Raw genomic sequence first — 12598 nt, forward strand, 5'->3', positions numbered from 1 at the left:
GTGGAAGCCAAAGATGTCGAAAAAATTGGCGGCCTGTGGAGATCTTAGGAAGCATATGCACCCCGGCGGAACTGTGGCTGTGACGGGCCAGGATGGCACTGCTACAACGCCCGGAGAAGATGCTTAACAGGCTCGTGGTGTGACGCAGGCAGACATTGGTAAAATATGTGCAGCACTGGAGGGGATTGCGGCCGATCTGGAGAGTCTTAAGGAAATTCGCCGCTCCATCGCTTTGATGTAGTCAAAACTCTCTGCCCTGATCACCAGAATGGATGCAGTTGACAATCTCGTGGAAAGTATCGAGGCTGACGAGAAGGAAAGGATGGAAATCCAGCCACTAGCAAGATCGAGGTGGATATGCTTTGGGGGAAAACATTTAATATTTGGGCATTCATGAGGGTAAAGAAGGAGGTATTTCCCACAGATGAAATGACTTACTCATTTCGCAACAAAAAGATCGGCAAGCCTCCCCCTCAGTTGCTATCAGACACTGGGTCCTCACCTTTTGCATGTAATTTATAACTGCTCGAATTCATAGGGCCACTGAGACCAGTTTAAATAACTGGTGCTCCGCAGCTAATTCTAAAAAACATCTTCTAATGTGATTTTCTAAAAAACGCCATTAATTTTTCTTATTAAAGTTACTATATGTAACTTTTTAATGTTTCTGAAAGGGTGTAATTTTTCGCATAATGATCATAAATGACCTGTAACAGCAAACGAGACTAACAGTGAAAAGAACGCTATTTTTATGTAGTTTTGATTAGTGCCTCTGCCCGGGTCAGATTTTTCCCGCAAAGTCACAGAATGATTTGCGGCAGGTAGACGGCGCTACAGTAACACATTCTGAAGGGTCACAGATTTCTTTGTAACACTAGATAAAGCTTGTGTTAGCGTATCCAGCGAGGTAAAAGGTAGCAGGAGATTTCCTTATATACTAGGCTAGGCCTAATTGTATTCTAATTATTTTAGAAGTTATCTGTTGTAGTTATGGCTAATACTGGGGCAGGACCATCACAGAAAAAAAGGAAATTAAATGACTAAAAGCTAAAAAGGAAAGGACAGGCGACGGGCGAGCCAACTTCGGTCGGGCTTTCAACAGATGGAGACAATTACGGGATTGTAAATGATTCAAAACCCACCCCGAATTGGCCCTCAGGTATGTAAGATCTCTATTGTATTCACATTATAACTTTACAATGCGCAATGTGGTTGTACGTCCGTAGCCTGTATTAAATGACGTCCTTCCATTAAGCGCCCGTTTTCGATTGCTTTTCAGTCCGTGTTTGTGTTGGCCTGCTATGTTCTTTTCCCTTGTCGCCCTGTACTCGTGTAAAGCATCCGTGTGTTTCATGAAATGAGCTATATTCATCTAAGTTATTATTAGGTTGGTACGTCTTAAAGCTTTGGCTCGTGACACAGTGAGGGTGATACCCAGTTTAGCTCACGATACATCCAAAGTAGACTAAGTCACCGTCTGCAACACTTGAAATGCAACGATGCATCTGTAACGTATTCTCTTATTGTAAATGAATGAGCAAAACAGTATCGCAACTATATGACCTCCCTGTAACGCTAACTCGGTAATACAGTGGGCAATACAGCACAGTAAAGAAAAGACCTTTACCACAGCAGGTGTGGTAAAAACACTACCACTTTTGTCCAAAGCGGGCGCTAGAATCAACACAAAACTGAAAGTTACACATAGCCACTTTAAGTAAACTCTCAGAAGCTCTCTCTTTCTGTGTCTGTGTTTATTTATGTATATCTATACCTGTGTATAAGTGCTTGTGGTTGTATATGTAACATAGTTGAATGGGTTTAGGTTAAATTCTACTAAATTGGCACAACTACCCCATCTACTGTTACAATGTGTAGTAGTAGTAGTAGTAGTAGTAGTAGTAGTAGTAGTAGTAGAGCAGGATTATGGGAAATTCCTCACAGCAACGGAGGATTTCCAACAAGGTAACATGTCTGTGAATGCTTGTGGACAATATAGCGTTAACTACTTGAAAAGCACTTCAAAGTTGACCCAGTTTGTTTGGTCAGATATAATAATTGCCTGAAGTTAATTTGGCAATGGTTGTATTTAGTTACCAGACGTTTTATTCATGTTTTAGCACTCTAGCACTCTAGCACTTTAGAAAATATTTTCCGTATGCTAACTAGCACCTACATGTGCCGTCTTTTGACAGAGCATGCTTGCCGTTGTCTTATGAGATGAGCATTCACACACTGATATCTTCCTTTGTAAATGCAGGTACGTTGCAGTATGTTGTATGTTGCTGTAGTCTGTTGTGTACTGAGATATTTATTTGTGATCTGCTTGATATTTTGTAACGTGGGAAAAGTCAAGTACATAATTATTGTTAAAATATTGAAAAGGATAAAAAGTAACAGTCCAGTATGAAGAAGCCATATTATATTTTTTGTTTATAGTGACTCTTTGTTAATTTGCGAGAGAACAGCTTCAATTTTGTTTATTTATTTCAATTACATTTATTATTCATGTAGATTGCTTCGCTAAGTGTCACAGCATTGCACAGAGAAAATTAGGTTGTAGAGGTGGGAAATTCCTCACAGCAACGGAGGAGTTCCATTACCAACCTGACCAGCTCCGAGTAATACATAAGAAATCTCACATAGGTCCCATATACATGCTAGAGATGCATATTTTTTGTTGTTTGTATTGGCTGAGGGCTTGATACCAATCTACCTAGTTGTCCTCACTCTAATTTTTCATTTCTTGTCCTTTTTTTTGGTACACGTTTGTATTTGTGACACTTTGCTTCCCCAAGTATGTATAGTGTACTTTTCTGTATATTGTCATCACAAATATTTAGCATATTAATTAATATTTTGCCTGTTTATTTGTATTTGAAAAAAAATTGATTTGATTGCAAAAAAGACAGCTGCAGACAGCGTAGCTTTCCAGCTGGTAGCATGCAGCTTAAGCTTAATAGCTTGACTATTCCAGACACCATGGCCACTGCCGGAGTCTGAGATGACTGAGAAAAAAACTGAAAATCCTCCTGCTTTCCCGAAGTCACCGGTGTGGCAACATTTTGAGTATGTAAAGAAACAACGAAGGTTAAGCATGTGGGCTCTGACAGGATTTCGTGGAACCTTCAGGTACACTCGCTAATTGTGGGGAATTTCTGCTCATTCACAGTTAGTGTGATGAAGATGGTTCAATCGTTTTTTATAATGAGATTTATTTGTTTACCTGGCACAAAAGAAAACAAACATCGGCATCGGTATCGACATCGGCCAAATGCAAATTCTACAAAAGATCCTACAAAGGAGGAAGGGGTAGAGACCAGACCCCTGCTCCAATCTGTAATGTCCTGCTTAAAAAAACATGTTTCACAGATACTAATCCATATGTTTAATCAAATATCTATCCATATAGACATGAGAATGTCGTGATGATTATTATGAAACTTCCTCTTGGCCATGTGACTTGCTTTGCTTAAGGGTTTGAGGTTACCGTATCTTTTATCATGAGGTTATGATGAATAACCATGTTAGTAATGTTTGTATTCTATGTGCAGCTTAAAGTCTCTATATTTCAATAATAGGAGATTTAGCTTAGTAAGTCTAAGACTTAGTAAGACTTACTACGTTTCTGCCTAAAAGGAGTTTTTCCTCGCCACTGTCGCACTAAATGCTTGCTCTTGTGGGAATTACTGAAATTGTTGGGTCTTTGTAAATTATAGAGTGTGGTCTAGACCTACTCTATCTGTAAAGTGTCTCCAGATAACCCTTGTTATGATTTGATACTATAAATACAATTGAATTGAATTAAGAATGCTTAACGTTAAGAAGAGAAAGTTAAAGTTTTAGCGTCAGAAAATGGTATTGGGAGGAGAATGCCCCCCTAAACACATCCCTCCTTTGAATGGAAGATGACCTTTGAAAGCTGAACGCCCAAGCTTATCTGTCTTCTCTTCTGTTCTTCTGCCCTTCTTCGTACTTAGTTTTTTCTTGTGTTCTCCTTCACCCCTGACGTCCTTTCTGCGTGTGGCACGGTGCTAAGTGACCTGCACACCGCCAGTTTACCACACGCTCTCTTCTATCGGACATTTCCTCTCTGTCCGCTCAAGCTGCGCAAAACTTGGACTGATCATCTACGTTTTTAAATAACGTGCTGAAGAAGCTTGTGGGACAAACTCCCAGCTCTATGAAAATCCTCCCCTTCATCTCTGTGTTCGGAAGTCGTAACCCAACGAACCAGCACCACCTGGCGGTGATCCAACTCTTCATCTGTGGCTGCGGAGAGAGAACGAAACGACCATGTGGGGTCGCCACGAGGTGGTAGTCGGAGGACAAGCTCAATCACCGCGGCAAAAGAACTGCTGCCGCCGTCAATCGTCCACTCCGGGTTGTCTTATCATCCCTCCATCAATCCCTGCTTCCTAGTTGGGCAAACACTGTTTTACTCTTAAACGGGCGATGCTCACTGGGTTGTCCAGGAAGGGTTAGGGTGAATATAGGGTTTTAGTGTTAAATCTTCCTCAAAATTAGTTTGTTCTGTTCTGCATTCATGCATTGCTTATTATGTTGATTTGAGTACTATGTATTCAATAGATGAATAATTTCTTCATTTATAAAGAAACCTGGGTATGTGAATTTTGTGTGTTTTGGAAGCACCACAGCCTCTGTCAGGCTTTATCACTTTAGCAAGAAAAAAAGGTTATAAGCATTCTCTTTATAGAGTGGTGCCCCAAATGTATTAGTTGCTCAAAATATCAAACAATTGCTGATAGCCAAGCACTCTACCATAAATTAAATATTAATTAATGTCAATTAATTAAACCAGTAGTGAGAGTGTAGTTAATTATTATTCATCTTGTATCAATGAAACTATAACATTTAATGACATCATGTCATAACTCACTTACCAACAAGATACATGCCTATCCAGTCCCTAGCATCCACTTCCTCCTTGATGTCCCATGTGATCACCAGGTTGTCAGACTCGCCTATGGTGTAGTGGGAGGAGCTGATGGTCAGAGTGGAGCGTGCGTCTGGGGAGACCAAGTCAGTGTCACTGGTGGAACGCGACAGCCCCAGCATGAAGTCCTCCTGGTTCAGACCATTGACAGCAAAGGTCTCTGGGCCGCAGCTTTGACGAACCGCATTCTTGCAGCGCTGGCGGGTCTGGGTGCTGCAGGTCGGGGAAGCCATCGCAGCCAGGCCCAGGAACCGGTTCTGGTACAAGTTCTGAAAGAAAATACCCAGCAAGAAGCTTTTAGCCAACTAACAAGGAAAAAGACTTTGTTCAGATTACAAAGAAAATCAAAATAGAAAACCCTTAATTAAGTAGGAGTTCAGTAAGGATTTCAAATTTGAAAATGATTGAAAGTGTCAAAAAATGCTAATTCAAGCACTTTCTATTTTATTAGAGTGTTCTATATACATCTCAACAACAGGAATTTCATTTAGAAATGCAATAAAAAAATAGTTTGTCTGCTATTTCGTTATTAAATTCACTTCTGAGACTTTTTTAAGCGAGAAATCAACAATATAAAGCTCAAATATGGGCCGTTTTCCGAAAATTGATGGCTAATTGCAAATTTAGTAAGACGTGTCGGACTTTAGGAGCTCCACACAGTCTGACGAGAAAGCGGCAACCTCCATACCCAGTGAAAGTCACCGTTTCTCGGTTACTGGACAACCGGGGCTCCGTGTCCCATTTAATCCTATGGGAAAAGATCGTTGCTACACTTTCGGCATAACTTTCGTATATTTACAGTTTGAATTTCGTCACGCCACTTACATAACATCTACCCCAAGGTCTTATAAAGCTAACAATGGTGTCCGATTTCAATTTAATGCATTTTTATGAACATTAGGGATTTCGTTAGCTGCTACTGTCCCTTCAATCCTATGAACCGCGGCTAGCTGCAGGCCCTGGAGCTCCATCAGGGCCTCGGCATTTTGTAGTCCAGTAACCCAGAAACGGTGACTCTGCGCGGGTATGGAGCGCCCCTTTTTGACGGAGATCCAGGTAGCTCACAGCAAGCCGGAGTCTATGAAGTAGGACACGCCGGGCGGCGAGGCAGCGAGGCAGCTGTCACGTAGCCTGCTGAGCTCCTGCTGAACTGCGACACACAGTCGGACAAAATTTGCAATTAGCCATCAATTTTCGTAAAACGGCCCATATTTGACCTCTACATAGTTGATTTCTCGCATAAAAAAAGTCTCTGAAGTGAATTTAGTAATTAAATAGCGGACCTCTGGAGATCTGCATGACCTAGCTAGATTCAGAAGACTGAGCTGACCTCAGGTCAGTGGTGTAGCCTATGCAAATGTTGGGGCGTGACAAAGACTAGGATTTGGGATGCTTATGTCAGCTTCCAGCTTTGTTAAGATTCGCCCGTTTTCAGCAGCAGTTTCAAAATGTGAGATTTGCAGAGGATAGGGGTATCAATGAGATTTTGAGCTTCTATGTATGTCCTATTTACCCACCAAACTGTCGTTATTCAACTATGACAAGGTAAAATCGGTTTTGCATTCTATCACCCCTTTAAAATGCTTTACAGTAAAGGCAATCAGGTTTTTACTGTATACTCAACTCAGGAAAACATTGTGGATTGTGTAATATGCCATGAAAATCTGAGTTAAATTACTTGACTGTGTCATTGTTACTCAGGATGACATCCCGTTAGCCAGGAATGACATACTACAAGTATTTCGCTAAAGGCTCTCTTTTTTCGACAGTCATACATACAATAAAAAGCAAGCAACACTTGCAGGGTCACATAAGAAATACGAGAAACTACGAAAACATCTCAGAAAGGCCCACAAAACTAAATTTGTCAGTGAAAACCACTTTGTCAATTCTTTGTTGTGCCATTCTTTATAAGACAGCGTCATCTGGAAGGACAGATGTGACCATGAAAACTCAAAAAGCAGGCAGACACTCATGCACACACGCACACACAGACACATATACACACACACACACACACACACACACACACCTTATTATATGATCAATTAACAATTAAATATTAGATTATATCTATAATATTAGCTTATTCATTATCTGGACAATGATCATAACCTGTGTTGCTATAATGAAAACAAAATAAAGAACAAAAATGCCATAAAAGATTAAAGACATACATATTATGTAATTAACATAATCTAACAATATCAACACATTGCTTGAAAAGTGACAAATAATTAAAAAAAAAACTATTTTCATTAACATGTTCAATCTGGATAACAGAGGACAGGTCCTGGGTAACAGAAGATCTTCGTTATCCTGGAAGGACAAACTGTTAAAAACATGAACAAAAACATGATTTTCCCAAAACTCTAGTAAACTATAGCATACTAAGCTAATATATCTCTTAGCCTTTAAAACATTAATGCCATATTTCACATGAAATAGGCATTTTTTAAATATCAAAACATGAAATATGTTTTATTAGCGTTATCCAGAAAGACACATGATGTTTGGACATAGTGCACCAGTGACCGAAAAAGCACAATGTCAACTTTTTTAAGAGAGAATTACTAAACTCTCCACATGTTTTGGGGTCCTCCAGAATCTTCTTTATGATGTAATATCCTGTTACATGACAAGGAAAAGGCATTGTGGGTAATGTATGCATTTGAATGTCTGTTACCCAGGAGGGACGTTGGGGAAATACAAAAGTTTGGACAAAAGTATTTATGGTGTAAAATAGTAAGCTCAGTATTATATTATATTTGTAGGTATAATTGCAAACATCTACACAATTATACCCCAGTAGAAAACTAATGCTTTTATTAATTAATTATTATTAATTTATTTTCTTTTCTTTTTTTAAGATTATTTTTTGGGGCATTTTCATCCTTTATTTTTACAGGACAGCTGAAGACGTGAAAGGGGAGAGAGAGGGGGAATGACATGCAGCAAAGGGCCGCAGGTCAGAGTCGAACCCGGGCCCGTCGTTGGACCAAAGTGGCCCGGCTGTTTGAACTGGATCCATATCTAAATACTTAATTAAGTATTGCAAAATCAAAATGTATGTATTCCCTTTTTTTAGAGGGATTGGTTGGAAAAGGGAACTGTCACACTGGGCGATCTGTATCTAGGTGGCATATTCAAATCTTTTGAGAATGTGGTACAGCAATTTGGAATCCCTAGGTCTCGATTTTTAAAATGCTTGCAACTTCGCCATCTGTTAGTGGAGATTTTTGGATGCAGTTCTTCAGCACCGACGGCACCAGAATTATGCATCGCTTCTATTGGACTCCCTCCAAATTGTTTAGACTTGGTTTGAAAGTCACATCAAATTGGTGAAAATGTAAGACAGAGGACGCCAATTAATTCATGTCCTATGGTCTTGTGATAAGGTCCAGAATTTTTTAACTGGGATAAATGACAACCAATGTATGTTGGATTGCAGGGACCCAGGTTCCATTCAGCCCAATATTATTTGTTCTAGGAGATGGGTATAGATAAGCACATAAGAAGTTGGGTCCAAACTAGTTTAATGATAGCCAGACATTCCTTTAAGAGGATGGAGGAATGAAGGGGTGCCGTTAATTCAAGAGTGGGCTTGTGAGATGGCTAGGGTGGCATATGTTCATGCTGCAAATTGTATCTTTTGTGTGTTTAGTTAAAAATAAATGTTGTTAATCATTAAAAAGAGGGTGGAGCTGGGGAGGATAACGCGGCTAAGCCAGTGTCATCTATGGTTTCAATGACGTGTACTAAGCTAAACGCTAGGGAAAGTTATAGGAGTACATATGTCTTGTGACATGAAATATAATGTACACAATAATCATAGGTTAGTTATTAGAATTGTCTTCTATCCTATATTTAAGAGATGATGGTGAAAAAAAAACTTAAGTTGCTCGTCAATTCAGCTTTGCACAAGCTTTGACAGTCTATTAAATATATGGGGGATTTCCTTTGTGTGTCCCATTATTATGAATTATTTGTAGGCTTAAGTACTTGTGATATCAACAGATAACGTTTAATATAATACACGGTAGGAAAGGAAATTACATTTCTCCATTCTCAGCTGAGGTGGACACATTACCGCTGCAGTGTTTACTATTGCACTTTACACTGCATACATTAGCCTAGCAGCTATCAGAGTTTCCTTCTTCTTATAGCTTCATCCCGACAAAACAACACGGTTGAATTTTAGCCTGGGTTGCAAGTTTTTGTAGCCTAAAACAAAGCAGCTTATATTGGTAGAGAGAGCAACAAGTTGGCGGACTGCCGAGTTGCGCTCTGCTCTTCTCAGCTGCACTGTGCTGCTAGAATGACTAATTATTTCCAAATAGAGCCGTTCGAGTCAACTGCTATATTTTATTTTATTTTAATATCGCGATATATATCGCAGGAAAAAAAATATTGCAATGTTTTTTCCAATATCGTGCAGCCCGACCTGTAAACATGTTTAAAGGTGCAGCGTGACACACTAAGAGTTCAGTGTGTGTTCAGCGTGGATGCTGTGATCACCGTAAGATACAGCATCATCACCAGCAGGTCCAAATGGGAAGGAGTTTTCCAGCAGATCAGAGAATGCTCTAGTTGAAACGGAGCTTCAGGGCACGACCCATCCAGCTCTGACGGATACTTCTACATACTGAGGCGCATTGCGCGTGCAGTTGGTGATGAAGAAAGGCTATCTGTACGGTACAATTTTCATGTGCCTGCTTGCGACAGAATTTGATATGAATATTAGTGAAAAGCCACCATCGTACCATTGCATTTGGGAATGTGAACATATAATGACATTTTGGAAGGATGTGAAATGCATGATAGATAAAATCCTGAATATCAATATACCAATTTCTGCAACGTTATTTATATTACATTAATATCCTCTAAACATGCCACTGAAGAGGAAGGAATATGCATTCACAGACATGTGTCTATTACAAGCAAAGCGTCTTATTGCTTTGAAATGGAAGAACATAAAGGCACCAAGTATAGGTAACTGGTTGAAAGAAATGGCAATAAATATGTCTATGGAAAAGGTAACTTTGAGGAAATCTGGAATCCTTTCTTATTCTTTCTTGAACATGGTGGAAATGACGTACCAGTGGCTGATTGAGAAGCTGTGTCAAATCTAATAGGATGGAATGAGAAGCTTGTAGTTATTGTTACTTGTATTCATTTATTTTTTTATTTATGTATTATTCTTAATGTCTCTGTCCTTTACATTCATGTTTTCCTTAGTCAAACATGTTTTATATTAAAACTCAATAAAAATATTGATGAAAAAGAAAGCCACCATTATTGATTTAACCGTTGGTTGTACCAATATATTGTTTTTTTTTCATAGATTTGGCAAATATTGCTAATATGATGACAATGCAGTAAGTTTATATTTCATCATGAACAAGATGACATTTAATGATACGGAATGTCAGAACAAAATGTATTCCAGTACACTGTACACAAATAAATATTGGTATTGGCACCAGCCTTTAAAATCCCATAATGCTACACATTGACTGGGTAAGCAGGAAAAAAGGAGAAGGTGGTGGGTGATCGTGGTGGCGGGTGGGGGGGCACTGACCTTGATACTACAGAGCTGCATCAGCATTATGACCAGTCAACCCAAAGCAGACCAAAACCTGAGGGAAGTTGGAGGAGAAGGGTGGCGTGTTACAAACCACAGAAAGTATTAAAAAAAAAAAAGCAGAGGCTGTAAATGTAGCAGGTTGGAGTGAAGTGTGGCATTTGTGTGCAGGAAAACACATCATCATCATCAGACTTTCATACTTCATCTTTGTAAGATAAAAATATGAATAATTGAGAAGGAGCAGAAGCACAGATGGACAAACCAAAGAAAACAGAGATGTAAAGACACTGTGACCTCCACACAGAAACATGGAGAACAGAGATATACAGCAATCAGAGCTATCAGAGTACATATTCAACAGCAACAAAAACAACATCTAATATTTTCACTTCTCAGTTTTCATGTGCATCTCTGAATGGTCACATGGTTCGCATTGCTGCAATGGAGAGGCAAGCCTGCAAAGGAAGAAAATATATTCTCGGGTAACGTAACTACCAACTGCCGCTGATACGACGGAGCTCTGTAGCCGCCGTCTGCACCCGGCTCGAAGCCCCCTATTCTCCTACTTTGGATGTCTCGTGAGCTTAACCGGGTAACATTAGCACAGTCACTGTGTCACGAGCCAAAGCATTAAGAGTTTGTTGAAGCAACCAACGTAATAATGACTTAGATTCATATATCGCATTTCGTAAAACCCACGGAGGCTTCACCCAGGTAGGCTACGGGGGGGCAAGGGAAAAGAACATAGTAGGCCAACACAAACACGGACTGAAAGGAAAACATCAGCGCTAAATGTAAGGGGGACGTAATTTAATATGGGCTACTGACGTACAACTAGGGCTGGGCGATATGGAGAAAATCAAATATCACGATATTTTTGACTAAATACTACTACTACTACTACTATCGACTAAATATATCGATACCGCAACGATATTGTAGTGTTGACTATCGCTGCTTTCACAAAATATTTACACAATGAGATTTTAGATAAATAATCATCAGTAATGTGGATATAATGACGATATATTGAAGTGGGTAAAGGCAATTAATAGGACAGTTACAACAGTCTGGTAAGTTCAGAAAATGACATCACTTTACTGTAAAGCAGCCTTTAAAACCAGGAAAAGACAACACTTATGCCATATTACGATATCCAAAATCTAAGACGAGATCTAGTCTCATATCACGATATCGATATAATATCGATATATTGCCCAGCTCTACGTACAACCACATCACACATTGCATTTTATGAACGAAATAGACATATTACACTAAGGGCCAATTCGGGGTGGGTTTTGAATCATTTACAATCCCGTAATTATCTCCATCTGGTAAAAGCCTGACCGAGTGTGACTCACGTTATCGCCCGTTATTCCCTTTCTCTTTTAGCTTGCAGTTCTTCATTTAAGTTCCTTCTTTCCTGTGATGTCCCCGCCCCAGTATCAGCCATAACTACAGCAGATAACTTCTAAAAATCTAATTAAAATACAATTAGGCCTATATAAAGAAATCTCCTGCTACCTTTTTCCTGACTGGATACTCACTAACAGGCTTTTCAGGTGTTACACCGAAGTCTGTGACCCTTCAGAATGTGTTACTGTAGCGACGTCTACCTGCCGTAAATCATTCTGTGACTTTGCGGGAAAAATCAGACCCGGGCAGAGGCACTAATACAAACTATATATAAATAGTGTTCTTTTCACTGTTAGTCTCGTTTGCTGTTACAGGTCATTTAAGAAGCATTGTATGAAAAATGACAGAGCTTTAGAAACATCAAAAAGTTCGATATAGTCACTCTAACAAGCTCGCTGGCCGGCAGTCACACTCACACACACGGCCACGTGCACGCTATGTATAACCAGAATATTCCTCACTACATGGAGTATAAATGTGTAACCAGTGTTTCACTCAGAGCATGAAATGTGGAAAAAGCAGGATACACTGCTGAGACCATGCATGCAGAGCATGAGTCAACTGCTCTGGGAATCCCCCCTCCCTCTGGCTTGCTGCTTGATTAGGGGACAGACAAGGCAGATAGCAGAGAA

At 39.7% G+C, this 12598-nt stretch overlaps 1 protein-coding gene across 1 annotated transcript in view; it reads right to left on the reverse strand.

The window, feature by feature from the left end:
- hecw1a (HECT, C2 and WW domain containing E3 ubiquitin protein ligase 1a) overlaps positions 1-10568 on the reverse strand; it is an 85784-nt gene extending 75216 nt beyond the window's left edge. The window contains exons 1-2 of the mRNA XM_078281051.1: positions 10542-10568; positions 4905-5226 (exon numbers count right to left, since the gene is read on the reverse strand). Of these exons, the coding sequence (XP_078137177.1) occupies positions 4905-5226; positions 10542-10568 (349 nt within the window). The remainder of the gene's footprint in view (positions 1-4904; positions 5227-10541) is intronic.
- Positions 10569-12598: the final 2030 nt, after the last annotated feature.

This window comes from Sander vitreus, chromosome 22, assembly GCF_031162955.1.
Source record: "Sander vitreus isolate 19-12246 chromosome 22, sanVit1, whole genome shotgun sequence".
Taxonomy (NCBI): Eukaryota; Metazoa; Chordata; class Actinopteri; order Perciformes; family Percidae; genus Sander; species Sander vitreus.